At 30.1% G+C, this 17774-nt stretch overlaps 1 protein-coding gene and 1 long non-coding RNA gene across 2 annotated transcripts; both read right to left on the reverse strand.

The window, feature by feature from the left end:
• Nucleotides 1-1669: 1669 nt before the first annotated feature.
• LOC111241620 lies at nucleotides 1670-5513 on the reverse strand. Its single transcript, XR_002667638.1, has 3 exons — nucleotides 5478-5513; nucleotides 1980-2055; nucleotides 1670-1754 (listed from the first exon to the last, which is right to left on the reverse strand). It is a non-coding gene; the product is annotated as an uncharacterized LOC111241620 (long non-coding RNA).
• Nucleotides 5514-9480: 3967 nt separating this feature from the next.
• On the reverse strand, nucleotides 9481-13512 carry LOC106762744 (AP2-like ethylene-responsive transcription factor ANT). The gene is made up of 9 exons (XM_014646794.2): nucleotides 12403-13512; nucleotides 11625-12273; nucleotides 11413-11495; nucleotides 11236-11244; nucleotides 11052-11140; nucleotides 10892-10965; nucleotides 10749-10799; nucleotides 10582-10658; nucleotides 9481-10226 (listed from the first exon to the last, which is right to left on the reverse strand). The coding sequence occupies exons 1-9, from the start codon at nucleotides 12683-12685 to the stop codon at nucleotides 9553-9555; spliced, it is 1989 nt and encodes a 662-aa protein (XP_014502280.1). The 5' UTR covers nucleotides 12686-13512; the 3' UTR covers nucleotides 9481-9552.
• Nucleotides 13513-17774: the final 4262 nt, after the last annotated feature.

Here is a 17774-nt window from a genome sequence, read left to right on the forward strand (position 1 = left end):
TTTTCTTTGAATTTTATATTTTGTAATATCTTACAAATTCAAATCTGAAACACGTGAATGCTCCATTAATATAGAGAGATAGAAAGAGTAAGATTGTTAAGGAATGCTCCATTAATGTAGAGAGAGAAAGAGAAAGATTGTTAAGGATATTGGGGAGGTGTAGGGTTTTTTTGGAATAAGGAAAATAGTGGGGAGGTGTAAAATATTTTTAAAATAAATTAAATTAATGGGGAGGTAAAGGTTCCACTTGGGAAGGTGTAGGGAGTAACACAAAAGAAAAAAATTGAAGTAATTTGAAACTTAGTGAATATAAGTAGCCCATCGTTAGCCAACGAAAGAGGTTGGGTCGACATAAATTTGGTCTGAGAAAAAAAAAATCCACATCGTGTTGAATGAAGAGGTAATGTTAAATACATAAAATTAATAAGTATAGTTGAGTTTGTACAATAGATTAGAATTTTGTGAAAATATGACCCAATCTAAAAATAATGTTTTAATATTTATAAATTCTTAGAAATATAAAAAAATTTAAATTTTCTTTTTGATATATTAAAATTTAATAGTAAATTATATAAAGTTATAGTTTATTACAATAATAATTATTAAAAATCACATGTTATTCTTTTAACATTAAAGATTTATTATCTTTTTTCTAAAATAACTTAATATTTGAATAATCTGTCCAAATTAACCTAATCCGAAAAACTAGTATCCAACGAACTCGATTAATTTGTCAAATATAAATTTTAGTTTATACTAGATTGATGAGGTTGGATAGATTCAATCCAACTTTTAAAAAAAATAATAAAACAACTTTTTAAAAAAATGATTTTTTATCCGATAGTTTAAATTTTTTGTATTATTAATATATATATATATATATATATATATATATATATATATATATATATATATATATATATATATACACACACACACACTATTTTTTAAAATAATATTATTTTAAAAAACAAAATATGTTTCTAAATTTAATTTTGTTACTGACCAAATAATTATAAATCATAAAAAAATAAAATAAAAAATAAAAAAATAGTATAAAAGAATTTATACTTTAATTATAAGTTATTCTTTCATAATTTATTAAATAATCTATTAAATGATCAATTAATTAGAAGTTATAAAAGATAAAATTAAGAATAAAAAATTAACATAGGGAAATTAGTTTAAAAATAAAATAAATAAATAATAAGGTAAAATAAATTTTACGATCATAGAACAGCAAAATATATATGAATAAAAAAAATCAAATATAAAATATATAGACAAAAATGTAAAATATCTTCTTAAAATAAATATGAATGAAAAAAAATATAAAGTCACTAAAAAAGTTAATTTTTGAAATATTTATCAATAAATTAAAGATGGTAGTATTTTTTTTTTCTATATTATTATACATTAGCATAACATGACAAATTTAAATAGAAAAAAATGCTTTTGTAAAAGGAGACAACTAGTACAATAGAGATCGAAGCTTGGACTATCTTAGATTTTGCTGTTCCTTCAACTAGTAAATCTATCATTGACAATATAAAATATATCTTTCCTTAATAGATATCACTCATAACGAAACTTTATTTTCTTTTAAAGACAATGTTTTATTTTGTAAGGTTTCATAGAATCACCAGCATGACTTTTTATTTGGTGAATCCAATGACATCCAATAGTTGGCTTGTGATGGGAAGTGATTAGAATCCAACGGTCATGCCTTGAAGCCTCTGTTAGATTCGGGTACACTGATAAAGAAATAAAAATTTACAACTTAACAATTTATTTTTTTACAACAGAACATATATTATATTTTATTAATCTATTTAAATTTATGTTTTTTTTTCAAAATGTAGTTAAATGCCATCTTTATACTAAAATTTCAGTGAAGCTAAAAAGCTTAATATGTTAAGAACTTCACTTACATTTGGTGGAAATATAGAAAAGCTGCTATTTGTAATAACTTCACTTACATATAACAGACGTTAAAGCATTGCAATGAGTGCACATGGTTTACAATCTCATCCAGTATTGAGCTTTACCCGTGATCTGAAGTCGAATAACAGCATATAATTAACATATCAGAAATCGTCGTTCCAATATTAGAAATCATGACAAACACAATCATCTCGAATTAAGTTTCTGGTAATAAGCTGGTGGGAATGTAAGTGGGAGTCTAAGTCCCACGTTGGATAGAAATAAGAAAGTAGATTACTATATAATGATGAAAGATCCATTAACCCATTGTTTTAAGGTTTTTGGTAGAGAGTGATGTCAATTCCTTATATGATTGAATTCATATTTCATTGGTATTGCAACTATAATTTCTGAAACACTTGGATACAGCAGTGCATTTTCAAGACCACCAAACACCTTGATCTAAGAAAGTAACTACGAATGTATGTAAGTGAATTTTGACTACTACGTAGACACGAGAGATATCTTGCAGGACTAAACAGGAACAAATTTTGGCAGCTTTATAGGAGGCAGAGAACGATATATAGAGTAAAACAAGACACTCATATTGTGGCAAGGAACAAAATTAGACAGCTTTATAGAAGCGATAGAAGGATAGTATTATGGCATTGACAGAAAGCAAAAGGAATAAAAATCTTTTGGTCAGTCACTATAGCTAATTACTTTTCTTCCTTCAAAGAGTAAGATCAGCTCTAACAGTATAATGTTCAGGAAAAAAAAGGGAAGAAAGCGAATCTTCCAGACCACAAAAAACTGGAAACGGATAAGGAACGTGATAAACTCAGCTCACTCTTCTCACTTAACCAAACCTAAACTAATTTCTTTTTGTTCAGTTTTGGAGTTGAGATTAATGTTTGAATGTAATCTTCAATTTCAAGTCTTTTAAATTATTCTTTATAAAAAATATATTTTAAATCTAATTCAATTTCACAAAATTAATTTATTTTATAAGATGAGAATTCGACCTATTTATATACACTAACCAATTTGACTTGCATCAGTTTGGAACATAACTTCTAAACTCTCTTTCACGTTCTTGTTGCTGTTTATCTATTTATCTATTTATGATTTAATACTTTTCTTTAATATTTATATATTTATAATTTTTTATTTATATTTGACATTGAAAAAAAAAATGTATCATTGAATAATTGACAAGGTCATATTTTCTTTCTTGTCATTTTAATTTTTTTAAATAAATTATTTAATTGATATGTAAAACAATAAAGGAACAAATACAAGTAGACGTGTAAGTATAATTGTTCTCCACAAGATTTCATATCCACCACTACATATAAGAATGAGATGAGAAAAAAAAAAGTTATTTGATCAATAGTGATATAATAATCAAATCCACACAATAGCTTTACGCAAACTTGTGAATCTTACCCGATTGCCATCTCTATATTTGGGGTTTGTCAATCCAAGCTTTACAAAAAAAGCTTACATTTGGGTTTTGGGCCATTTCTAAGTGGACTCCATTTCAATTACTTAACTTCTCGAGTTTAACACAGTTATGGGCTTCGCATTTGTCGGCCCACTATTAGTTTAAAAATTTGACGATTATTTGTTATCTAAGAATTTCTTCCAACACCAAATAAATAAATAAATCTTCAGCCACATTTCATAAAGAAAAGTTTATCTCCAAATCTCAACATTTTTTTAGGTACATAAAGTTAATAGGTGTGACCTAAACCCTTTGAATTTCGAAAATATATTGAGCATTTTGAAAATATTAAATAATGTCACTAATTATGGTGCCAATTCTCATTAGGTACATAAATTATAGACAGTGACTTCTTAACTAACTTTTTATTATTTTTTAAATCATATGCATGCTTAGCATAAATAATTAGCAACCACGTAAAACCTTGAGAGGAAAATATTATTTTCAAAGCATGTTTAAGGAGTGTAAAATTGGTAAAATTACAGTCAGATTATTCGTAACTACACTTTTGTTTTCTCAAGACAAATAACATCTTTTTATATTATATTGCTTTTTTTTTTTATATATATATATACCTTTTCACTAATATAAAAATATATTCTTTAAAAAATAGTACATGGAACAACAACCATGCCCGAACAATAACGAGATCACGAGGCAACTGTGTCAGTAGCACAAGATTCTTACTTAGATCCTTGACGTTGACATCTATATATTGTTTCCCGCGTTTTCTTTTTCTCTTCTTCATCACCTTAATTATTAATACTAGTATCATAAACTGTCTAACAAGTGAGTATTTTTTTATGGTAATAAAAAAATCAATATAATTAAAAAAAATTAGCTATTGCCATAAAAACTAATTTCGATAATATTAACTGCAGAATTAAAAATATATATACCATATAAAGTAAAAAAACTTAAATTTACAGTAGGATATCGTAATAGAACAAATAAAGAAATAACTAATTAATTACCTTTTAAAATATGTTTACTTTTTCTTAAAATGTAAAGTAGTGTGGGTTTTTTTATTGAAAATTATTTGACAAAAATTATCACTTACTCATTTTTTTTTAAATACCCTTAAAATATAACTGCCACCATAATATTTCTGTATTGAACTTTCATTTTAAACAGATATTAAAGGAGAATAAAAGGTGTTTTGACTTAAAAAGGAATTGTTACTGTCATTCCCTATATCTATCTAACTTCACAGTTTTTGTTTTTTTGATTTTCCACTTTTGTTTGCGTACTTATGTTCTTATTTGGTATGTGTTATTTAATTTCAGAAAAAACACAAGGATCCGAATTCTCCTGTTGGACAAAACATGGTACAAGAAAAACATTGTGAAAAGAAACAGATTGATGTATGGAAAAAACCGTAGCTATTTTTCATGGTGTGCTGCCATTTCCAGAGAGCCATGGGTAAAACATGAGAAAGAAGAGACCAAATTGAGAGGAGATGAGAGGTTTCGAAGAATGAGCCAGTGAGTCTAACAGTGTCATAGTATTATTATAGGCCTCCCTGGAAGAAACATGGCTTGTCCACAGGAGACACACATTATACTCTCTCTTTCAGTAATGCCACAAAACATTCACAACGTTATATTTTGGTCCCCCTACAGTCCTATTATTGAAGAATACGACATCTAATTTCGTGTTTCAATCAACTTGTAATAAAAGATAAGGCTACACCATGTTTGGGGGACCATCTCTGTTACAATATATATGCATGCACCTGTTTTCAATATCTCTATCTATATTTTTGGAGCCTTACACCTGGTAAACATTTATGAGTAAGAAATAAGAAATATTATAAAATAAATGAAATCTTATTTATATATTATAATTTAATTTTATTTTTAGTCGATATAATATTTTTAATAATATATTTTAAAAATTAACTAAAAATTTAAAATGAACTAATAATAAGATTAATTTATAACATTGTGCAGCTTATTGAAAGGATGTCACAGAAGAACTAGCAGCCTTAAATCATGGAAATGTTATTGACTATAGGATAAATTAGAAAAGGATAAGGAATTAATACCTTAAACTGAAAGGGAAGCTGATGAACCGTTGGTTTTGACCTACCTTGTCTCAAATGAAACATGCTACGTGCTAACTAGCTTCATCTTTCTTTTCTGTGTGCCTTGTTATTCAACTTTAATTATACTCATTTTGAATTCATACCTACCGCATTCATGTTCTTTAACTTCATATCCTATCGTCAAGTCCTTTCAATGTCTTCAATGCAACAATGGACGTACATAATCCTGAATTTTTCTTCAAATTCTGATAAACTGGCACCATAATCAAGCTCATGCGCAATTACTTTTCCAAACTTGTCCTACGTGAAGGTTTTTTTCGTGTTTGTTTGTTTAAGCTGTCCACAACAATTAGATCTGTAATCATATTTGTTGACTAATTTCTATGGATAGAAAGAAAAACAATAAAAACTGAAGTGGATCTTTACTTTTTTTTTTTTTCCAAGTGAGGTACATCTTTTACTTTCCATTCTTTTACACAACACTAGCCAGCTTTTTGACCATCAATATTCTTATTCTAGTTTAGCCTTTTGCTTTTAGTGCAATCTACTTCTTCCTGTGCATCAGTTTTAGACATTCTTGCTTTTCCTTTCTCACACCAAAGATCTCTTTTCTATTCCGCACACATTAATTTCGGTACAGAAAAGATAAGATGAAATTAATTATACCCTTTTTTACCACACATCTTTATACACCTCAAATCGACAAACACCCCAAATTTTAAATCATTGAAATACTTCATTAATGAGAAAAGGTACAAGTACACTATTCTTCTCTCTCAAAAAAAAAAAAAAAACAATTTGGACCTTAATCATATTTAAAATTAGTTAGATTCGTTAAATTGATGAAAGTGGTGTAAAGTTAATTTTAAAATAAAATAATTTGTTTATTTAGTAAAAGAAATTCAGAGTTTACTAAAAGCCAAGTAAAACAAGGTATGACTAAAATTGCTCAATACCTTTGGTTCGATCGAGGGAATGGGTGAGGTGGAAATTTAATAAATGGGGGAAGGAAAATTTGTTTGGTTTTTTCAGGTAAAGAAAAACTCACTTTTGTAGTTCCTAAGAAAAAATAAAAAAATAAATATATATATATATATATATATATATATATATATATATATATCACACTTTAAATAAAGACAGTGTGATAAAATCCATTTTGTCTTAGGAAAAAAGCAAATTATTATTTAGTGATGTTGATGGATGGCACCCTACCATAAGTTATTATTTAATGATGGTCCTTGTACATTTGCTGGATGCAATTACGAGACTCAAAGAAGTATTATTTGAAACTGTAGGAATTGCTTGACTAACAATGTATGAAACGTGCCATGTTTATTATTTTTTGTTTTAATTACCTATTTACTCTGTCAAAGGTATGAGAACAGTGTACTTTGTTTACCTAATCCACTATTTGGCATGCTCCACCATTTTTCAAACAAATCATTTAGTTAATAGTAAAACCAACAAATGATTTCAGATTACTATAACTAATTCCTAAAGTATAATTATTTTGGTTTAACAAAAAGAATGGTGAAAATTGATTCAATAAATTTTTGTTAAAATTCTTATCTCCCTTTAAGTAGTTTGATAGTTAAAGACTGACTAGTAAATTATAATCATCTTTTTTTTTTATTTGATTGTATTAGTGTATTTGTTTTTAAAAAGGGTTATATCTGTTTTTGTTTTATAAATTTTGAATTATTTTTTTGTTAAATTTGGATATACTTTAGTTTTTAAACTTTAATAATTAATGTTAATTTTTTAATTTGTTAAACGATATTTTATATTAACATTATAAAAATAATGTGTCAATATAAGTAAACAATTTAAATATTAATTTAAAATGTATTTAATAAAAAAATTAATATAATTAAATTAAAAAAATATTTTTAATTATTTTGAAAGTTTGAAAATTAAAATTATCAAAATTTTAAAAAATAAACAAAAAATTTTAATTTCAGGTGAAAAATCAGCGGATATCATGTTGTATTTTTCTTTTTTCGTCATCTCGAATTCAATGTTAAAATCTTATCACGTTACTTTTCCACTAGTTTAGAAGTTATTAGTAAAAGCTATTTATGATATAAGACATTATATTTAAACTTAGAATTGTGAGTTCGTGTGTATATGTATAATGATATTTAGACAATATTTTTTTGACATTTGAACATTGATTACGTGTCAATCTGTGATTAGTAAAAATTTACTCCATACTCAATAATAATAATCATAAACATTATTGTGGAGTAAATTTTTACTAATTACATATTGACACGTAATCAATATTCAAGTAAAAAAAAAAATGTTGTCTAAATATTATTATCCATCTTAAAATATAGTTTGTTGGGTGAAAGGGTTTATTGAGACAGAAACCCCGAGTAGTATTTTTTCTTTCATAGTTATTTTCTGTTATAGACTTATATAAAATTCGTTAATATTTGAGCTAAATCAGGTTAATAATGTGTTTGTTTCTTCTTTATTATCCCTTGTTAAATATTTAACTATTTTTTACGGTTTTTTTTTTTTTGTTATCAGTTTTTTAACTATGACTTAAGTGAATTTTGTGATGACAAAAAAATATAATATTTTTTTATTATATCAGATATACTTTAAGTCACATGCGATGTCTGAAATTAATTTTATGTACAGAACTATTATTACAGCAAATCACTACCAGATTCCTTAAACTCATATCTTAGATCAATCACAAGAAGCTGTCGTTTTCTATTGTTAAAGACGGATTATAAAATAATTGTGATTAATAAACTCATCATCAAAGACCATGCAAAGGAACAGCTATTACCAACTTAAGGATTGAACTACTTCCAGCTTTCCCGGCACTGATTCCTCGCTGTCGTTCCATGTTATGGTCAAGAATCAAGAACAGTATTGCAATCAAGCACAAATACTTACACACGAGGGAGACTAACACACGTGGGAAAAAACTCCATAACAAGATGGACTCAACTTGTATTAAGGCTCCAAAGCATCACATCAAAACATGGAATCCCTTTTAGTTTCAATATCCTTCTGGATTTCGGCAATTGGAATGAGGAAAAAAGATATAACCTTTTCTTTATAATAATAATAAAAAAAAAATAGTGGTGTGCCCGTATAATTATGAGAATGTAACCTACAAGAACTTTTCATGCAAGAATCTAGTCGATGATGATCACCTTTTCTTTTTGAATAGCAAAATGGAGAAATATTAGGTGGCTCTGAAGAAAGGTGAGATAAGAACGGTTTGTGCAATGATAGTATTATCCAGAATGAGGAACACATTAGCAACAAAACGAGATAATGTGGTCAAAGTAGTGGTCTGATTGCATTATTGGGAAGCATTGAGCTTATTTTGTACTTAAGAGGACCTATAGAAAAGAGAAGATGCAACTCCAAAAAGAAAGTTCAATAATGCAACGCCACTTCCATTTTGCCAAACATCATTTCACGGAATTTAATCATTAGTTGCCCTTTCAATTAATTCTTTCTCTCAAATATCAATATTAATTTCTATTCCAACATATAGCCAAAAGGTTATGTATGTAAAGCCCATGCTAAACTTGTTACATAAAGATGACAGATATGTGGCCCCAACATGCCTTCCATTAATTCCCCAAATTCCTCCACTCACGTCTTCGCACAGTGGAAACGCCAAGGGTTACCTCAAAATCCACTCTTCCTTTCATCACCCATTTCTTGTCATCCCTATTACTGCTGCATGCATGATGTAACATGGCTAAAGTATGTTTTTTTTTTTTTTTCCTTCATTTCTCTTGCTTTTGATAAATATTATCTTACCACTTTAATGCCTTACATTCGTGCTAAAATATAATTGATCTTTCCACCCATATGTTACTTTAATGCTAGATGGACATTAACCACACATGGGAGTGTAAGAAAACTGACAAAATAACCAGTTTGGTCTAAGAAACTTTAAGATGCTAAAAAAAAAAAGAAAAAAGACTCTGAATTTAGACGATGAAATAAAACAAAGAGAAAATGAGATAAAAGAAAGAGTGCAATTTAGCCAGCAACAGTGCATAATGTGAAAACTGAAAAGGATCTATCTTTCTTAAGTATCAGTCCAAGCAGCAAAAACTGGCAAGTGAGACAAAGAAATAGCAGGAGGTGGCCTGATTTCAACCGTTGGTGAGGGTAACCAAGATGTAACACTAGTACTAATGGGGTTCACAATCTTTGTTTCCATGGAGGGCTTTGGAAACAGAAGCGAGGGACCCGTTTTCTCAGGACTAGCCTCTCTTGAGCTGCTTAAACTGGTCACCAGCGAGGACGCGTTTGAAAAATGAGTTCCTATTTTGCTACACTCCTCCACCGAATCAATCCCAATGAGATCTTGTAGGGCCCCAGAGAATGCACTGTTTCTATAATTTCCGCAGTTCATTATTTTTTCCTCACTGCCATTTGACTGTTGCTGCTGTGAAGCCTGATTAAACAAAACCATTTTCCACTCTGGATCGTTTTCATTGCTGTTTCTACCTTCAACTATTTCCTCCTGCTTTTCACTTGTCATCACACCCTTGTTATTGTTTTTCATACTGCACTCCCTGCCCTCGTTTCTTGGATCATTGTCTTTATTTCTCCTTGCAAGCTCACCGGCGAGAAGATTAATACTCGCCATGATTCTCTCCACATCGTATCTTGAAATGTCAAAGTTCGTGACTGCATTTGCGCCGCGAAATTTGATTGCGGCTACATCGTATGCTTCTGCTGCTTCCTCCTGTGTGCCTGAAACAAAAAATAAACACCCATTTAATTAAAAACTTTTAAAATGAAAAGGGCACTTCAAAAATTTCAGCTTTCCTTAAAACGTATTCTTGTGAAGATACCCTTTATCCTCTCCATCATATTTTTTATCAGCGAGAGTAACAGCCTTAAAAAAAGGTGGCACGTTGCATTCAAAGTTGGGGTATGGTCAGCCTTATAAAAGCACTAATGGTCACTGGTGTTTGGGAAAAGAGAGATTGCAACATATATCAAATAAAGGACTTACTCACAGTAACTTAGCATTAATTCTATCTAATACAAATGTTAATATCACACAGTCATTTTAATAAGGAATTGACAGTAATTTAGGACTTACTGAATGTCCCAAGGTATAGGTCCTTGTTCCCAGCAACTCTACCTATCCTTGCTTGCCATCTTCCATGTTGGTGGTGCCTGAGTAACACAAAAAGATGAAAACTTAACTTGATTTTTCCAAACAGAAGTAATAAAAAGGAGGGTGGGGTTCAAGAAAACCACACGAACCTTGTGACCCCTCGGTATATTGAAGCACCCCTTGAAAATCCACTGCTTTTTCTGCAAAGCAAAGAAATATTCTGTCATCATGATTATCACATAATAACTGGTAGCTTTTTCCCACATAATTGTTCATTATTCGATGTGTATACCTTCTTAAGTGCGCAACGTATTCTTGCCTGCTCATGCTCTTCATTTCTTCGAGTTCAACATGGTAATTTTCAATCTGCCAAAGCGAACCAAAAGAGAGTGGGATTCCAAGGAACAAAAGATTCGAATGAAGCAAAAACAGTTTCAAAAAACGAAATATACCGAAAAATTTATATGCGTGGAAGGTCCCCAGTACTTAAGAGCCGCGAGATCATAGGCTCTTGCAGCTTTCTCTTCCATGTCGTAACCCCCTAAGATCAACAACAAATTTGACCACGTAAAAATTAGAAACAGTGGAAAGAGTGTTAAAAAGGAAAAAAAAAATTAAGTGGGGATGAGGAGTTACCCAAATATACTGCAACATGCAAAATTCGATTTAATCGTCAGGAGGGACAAAGATCAAAACATTGCACAAGTTAGTGGGTACATGTCAGATTAGGGACCAAAAAACTTTAATGGAGAAGAATACTTCCAAAAAAATAATAAAAATGTCAACCACTACCATTCTTTATTTCTCACTGACCTTGTCTTCCTTTCCTAGTCTGCCCTTCCTTCTTGCAACTATTATCCCACAAATGCGCTTCATACCTACCAGTCCATCTATGCCTATTGGAAAACAATCGAAGGCATTCAATTAACTATAGTTATTATAAAAAAAATAAAAAAATAACAGACTAGACAAAGAAAACAAATTCGGTAAGAAATTACACAAATGAAGAAAGATTCAAAACTGACCTTGTGACACCTCTATACTGAGAGGTTCTCTGCCCAAATGTGTCAATAGATTTCCTATGCACTGGTTGCTTTTGACCCAACTTTACATGCCCTCTCTTCTTTGCATCCACAGCCACAGAATCAGGCCCAGAAGGTGCAGTGACGCAACTAGACTGAGAACCAGGACTCATCGATAAACTCAGTGACTGTAACTCGCCACACCCCACAGTTCCAAGAGACATGCCACTTCCTTCATTCCCCATTCCACAGTTCATTTCCTGCTCCAAAACCTGCTGATGAGTTGAATATTCCCTTGAAGCCATCCAGTTTTTCAAACTATCTTCTGTCATTTGAGGCATTAGGGAGCTGCAAACTGATGCGTGCGCTTCCTTCGTTGCTTCATCCTCCATCTGTGCTTGATACATCCCGTGGCAACCAAGTCCTGAGTAATAAGGGTGCGTTTGGACGTTCATATGCCCTTGTTGCCTGAAGGATTCTGAGAGAGTGTCTCTGTTGGGTTGTGCCTGAGCATTTTGGGTGCTATAGTAGATGCTGTCTAGACTCAGAGCCATTGCATTTGCCCCTCTCTCGTGACTCCCATATTCGTGAGTTCCCATAGTTGCACCACCAAGAAAGTCCTCCAATTTAGGCGTAGAATTCGGTGCCATCACTTCAATAATGCAACCAAAGTTACAGGGTAGTAGTTATAAGAGAAACATACATGACAAAATAAAATAACTTCACAGAATACTATCTTATGGAGAAAAAAAAACAAATAAAAAAAAAAAAGAAAGCCAACCTTGCGATTGTGATCTATTGAGAGCTTCCAAGATACAAAGTGACCCATCTGACTTGATAGGCATAACGGTAAGAGGAGAATGGAAGTTACCATTTCCCCCGACACCGTAGCAGATTCCTGAGCTGGAAATGTGAGGGGAGGACATGTAGAAGGTTGTCGGAACAGTGGGGTTGGGAATAGTGGCTGCTGAAGTAACCTCCATGTTCATGTGGGGTGAGAGAGAGAACCCCAACCAGTTATGATTGCTTCCATCATCGGTGTTACTCTCGTCCATGCCCTTCATCTTCCTGCTTTTGTTTTCTTTCTTTTTAGTCACCCGAAAAGGTTTGGAGTCGCTACACAGTGAAGAAGGAATGCAAGGCAATCATTGCTTGGCAAATAAAATAATGATCGTGTTGAACGATGAAACACTCGTGCCTCCTCTGCTGCGTAAGAAAACTTGGCTGTTGTTTTGTTGTTTTGCTACAACTATGCAAAGTATTTTTCTCCTCTACCAACCGAACTCCTCCTCGTATGCGAGCTCACCAAAAATATGTCTCTCTCACGAACGCAACAAAACGGGTCTCTTTAAACTAAGCAAAAGGAATGAATTCTCGGCAAGCGAAGATTGGGGAACACCCACTTCATTCCATAGGGATCTGTGTAAATATCAATGAGAAAGACCAAGTCTTTTGGTTTGCCTCCACACAAGAACTCTATCTCTCTCTTTCTCTCTCTTATTTTTTTCTCTTTTCTTAGTTTCTTAAAAGCTCTTTCTAGTTTCTACGAGTTACTATATTACCAGTGTTCCTGGTTAAACCCTATCTTAAACCCAGAATGAAGGCGGACGATAATGCAATAGCGAGAATCTCGAGAATAGTGAAGGGAAAAAGGAAAGAGGTGGGAATGTAAATGTTGGGAAGATATAACTATTTTGGTGAGGTTGTGAGCGTGTCTGTGTGTATGAGCGTTGGAAAATTGAAAGCGTGTAAGAAGGTAGCTATGTAGCTGAATCTAGTGAGCATGACATGAAATGGGCACTAGAGTGGGCTGGGAAGTGTGAAATGGGAAAGGATTCAGAATTCAGAATTCAGAACTTGGATAACCAAAAACTCACAGCAAAACCCTTTTATTTACCAATTTAACTTTTACTGTGACAGACAACGTAGCTAGAGATAGATTTGACAGGAAGGACCTATCTGCCCATGCAGTCACTTCACACAGTACAATAACTCTAATCTCAAAAATTGTTTTATTTTAGTAAACAAAAAATGCACCAGTTTACTTTTAATTTTTTTTCTTCTTTTTTGTTGGATGGAAAGCTTTGAACGAAAAAAAAAAATATAATAATAATATTTTAATAATATGAGTGAGAGAGAGAGAGGGTGAATGGGTAACAACCCATCGGCCACTGTGGATATGGACAAGGAGAGGTTTATTTGGTGGGTCATTTCATCTGACTTCTTTTTGCTCACTATGCCATCCAATCTAAATTTTCGTTATAAAATGATATTTTAATATCAATTTTTATACTATTTTGATATTGTATACATGTCAAAATATAGTTAAACAATTTTAAATTAAAAAAGATTAAGATAAAAATATATTTAAAAAAAAAATCAAAATATTTTTTTATTTAAAATCGTCTAATCATATTTTAACATATATACAATATCAAAATGACGTAAAAAAAAAATTGATGTTAAAATATATTTTCCATTATCATCCTTAGCTTTCTTTCTTCCACACTTCTCAATGTCAAAATTCCCACAACTACTCACAAACAAACACATTTACCATTCTTACTTTACTGTACATACAATCTCTTACTTCACAAAACCGGATTAAATATTTCACAACTCAATGCCTTACTATACCCTACTTTCCCTTTTCATGTTTCAAATTTTATCCAAACAGATTGCAAATATTTAATTACTTGGGTGTTATGATCAGAGTATAATATATTTTCTTTATTAACTTCATCGTTCATCTCACTGTAAAGTTAAAAGTTTAAAAACCAGACTTGTTTTGTGATAAAGAAAACAAACCCAATTTTATTTTGAAGAGAATAAAAAAATAACAAAAGAAAATAAATATTTAATTATTTTTGGGGAAAATAATGGAGAAAAAATGTTACATTTAATATATTATTCGACAGAAAATAAAAATACGTCAAAAAAATGTACTATATATGAGAGCATTTTTAAAGGAAATTATATTTTTCATTCCTTCCACCGAATAAAATTTTACTTGTACTTTTTTTTAAATGTATTTATATGTTAGTATGGTGATTTTTGAAGGTAAAAACGATATTTTTTTTTCAAAAGTAACTCGTTATTATTGTTAATTAATTTCGCAAGAACATCTAATTCACTAATTTATTTCCAAAAGACATATCTTTGTGTTTTTTTTGTTTGTATATGAAGACAGAGTTGCAGATGGTGAAAAGAAAAATAGAGAAGATGAAAATTGATTGAAGCAATTGTAAAACATAAATTGCAATAATAGAATCATACAGAATAAAACGAAAATTGAGAAAGAAAAAAAATGGAATTATGATCTAGACTGCAACAATCATAGATTTTTTTATTTTTCATATTGGTGACATTATCAAATTTAAATTATAACCACAATTTATCACTAATATTTTTTTCCTTTCTCTAATAATTAAATCTAAAATAAAATAAAAGAAAAAATAAATAAATTGTAATAACTGTTTTAAAATTGTCCATACAGTAGTTGTGTCCAATTTGAATTGTTTTAAGAAAAAAGTTTGGTTTTCGTGAGTAGTCATGTTCTTCAAATAGACGGCTATGATGATATCCCAAAACGCTGAATTAACAGGAAAATTCTTTACTTTTGCCGTTTGTCTCAGTGTGTGTAGTCAACACCTACTTTAGACAAAAAGTGGAAAAGTAGGTCTCTGATAAACTCCCAAATATTCCAGGAATGATGAGCAGAAGCTCCCCAAAACAAATTTTAGCTCCAAATTTTTTAATTTTAAATTTGCATTTCAATTACATGTCTTTGAGTTTAATTATAAGTGAATGTGATTATATTTCATTGAAAGTGCTACATAAGCATAATTAAATTCCTTCTTTTTATGTTATAACATGAAACTTCTCCAATCTTTTGTTCAATTTAAATTATATTCTATAAAACTTTTAAAGTTTAAAAAAATTATATAGTGATATTACATTCGATTATATTTTAAAAATTTATAGCTTATCATAAAAAAAAAAATATTTTAATTTTAATTTTGTAATAAATTATTCAAAGTAAACTTTAAATCTTTGATAGTGCAAGTGTGAAATTCACTTAATATGTAGTCTTGTAACATAATAACAACCGAAATAAGAGTATAAATCCAACTAACCTTATTAAGATACTATAAATAAAATTATTATTGTATCCCAAAATATATTTAAAGATCTATCTTTATATAAATAAATACAAATTTCATATTAAACGTTTATTTTTGTAAGATTGATTAGTTTTAAAGTTCTATTTTTTTTAAATGTTAGTAGAATTATCAAAAACCTATTCCAACGTAATAGAGACTACTTTTATTCTAAATGTCTTATAGCATACGAAAGAGTGTATTGAAAGATTTACTTAAACATAAAAGTTTATTTGTTAATAATGATATAATTGTGTAATGTGAAATAAGTATTTGATTTTTATTATGTAATAAATAGTAGAAAATATATATCCTTTTGCGATGCTATTCGGAAACAGGCAGCAATCTTGCAGGACAGTTGATAATTGATCGATTTATGTTGTTTTCTATGTATTGTTATTTTGGTTGGTCAAAGCATCTCTTTTGCACCTTTTATTTAAGGTTAAGCTTTATTGCGAGGAATGAGGAAATAATGGTGTGTTTGTTGTATGCACTGCATATTTCCCATGCTCGTACAATGTTTTTTCCTCACATTGTTTTGCATGCATATTTTGGTTTCATGGTCACGGAGACAATTTTTCAAAGGGGAATGATTTGGGTTTGAAAGGTAAGTGTCCTGGCCAGGGAAAGAAAAAGAAAAGGATAATTATATTTTTACAATTACTTTTTTTAACAATACTTTAATATTATTTACGTGTTATTTTATAATTCATCTGTGTTGATTATTTATAATTATTATAATTGATTATAGAATAATTTTAGATTAATCACAAAATATAACACGTAAATAATATTAAAATATCGTAAATAAAATATCGTAAAAATATTATTCTTCAAAAGAAAAATTAGGAAATGTATATGTGCGTGAGCACATATGTGGGAATTATTCTTTGTGCTATTATAACGAAATCATCACGAAATCCATCAGAAATAAATTCAGCCTTCACTTCACACACATTCTCTTTCTCTCATCAACCCCTTTTGCAAAACGCTTTACGTAATTGATTTCTCTTATTTCACTTTCACCAACCTTTTCAATTTGCAGCAAATGTGGTAGACTTGGTAGGTTGTGCCACACAGCTGCATTCCTGTAATTTCATTCACACCCTTTAACACTTTCGTCCTTTCATTGTCTTCGTCAAAAAACCAAAAAGATAAACGAAAAGATGCCAACATCAAAATATCCTCTCTTTTTTCTTGTTGGGTGAAATAAATAAATTTGAAGTATGGGTTATAATGCAATTTTCCTTTTGAACCCTCCCAACCCAGAACAAAGATAACCCCAAAAGTGGTATGTGTGTTTAATGCTAATGATGGTGACAAAGATATATTTTTGAAGTATGTGTGAGGATTTGTGAAATTTTCATGCTTTCCCTGTCACAAGATTTATAGGAGGAGTAAAAGTTAACAAGACAAAATTGAAAACACTGTTCAGATGTACAGAACAGGCGAAGCATGCATACGGAAAATGTTGCAGTCACAATAATGAAGAATTCAAAGGACAGATATTCCCATGTCATTGATCAACAACATTATTTCATAAATAAACCACGTCATAACTTTCGATTCGATACTCAAATTCCAAGTTAGATGTCAAATTTACGACCAACTTTACTTCGTTACCTACTGCACATCTTTTCTTCACCCACAGCCAACACATAATAAATATATACAATGCAATTGATTAAATTTTATATACAAATTTCATTTTAATAAATATAAAACTGCATTTTAACTTGCCAATTCAGGATTGTGTTTAGTTTATCAAACTAATATAATATCCCACGACATTACTGTATTATATACAGAGTGATGTGGGGCGTCGATCATTGAATTACCTATCAGTTACACGGTCACACACTAGGTATTAATGAATGGTGAATGATTTTCTGTGTTTTATTATTTAAAAATATATTATATTAATGAATAGCTAATAGGTTAGATAGTTTAAAACTTATAAATATGAGATCAAAAGTTAAATAAAAATATATTT

Source organism: Vigna radiata, chromosome 5 (genome assembly GCF_000741045.1).
Source record: "Vigna radiata var. radiata cultivar VC1973A chromosome 5, Vradiata_ver6, whole genome shotgun sequence".
Classification (NCBI taxonomy): Eukaryota; Viridiplantae; Streptophyta; class Magnoliopsida; order Fabales; family Fabaceae; genus Vigna; species Vigna radiata.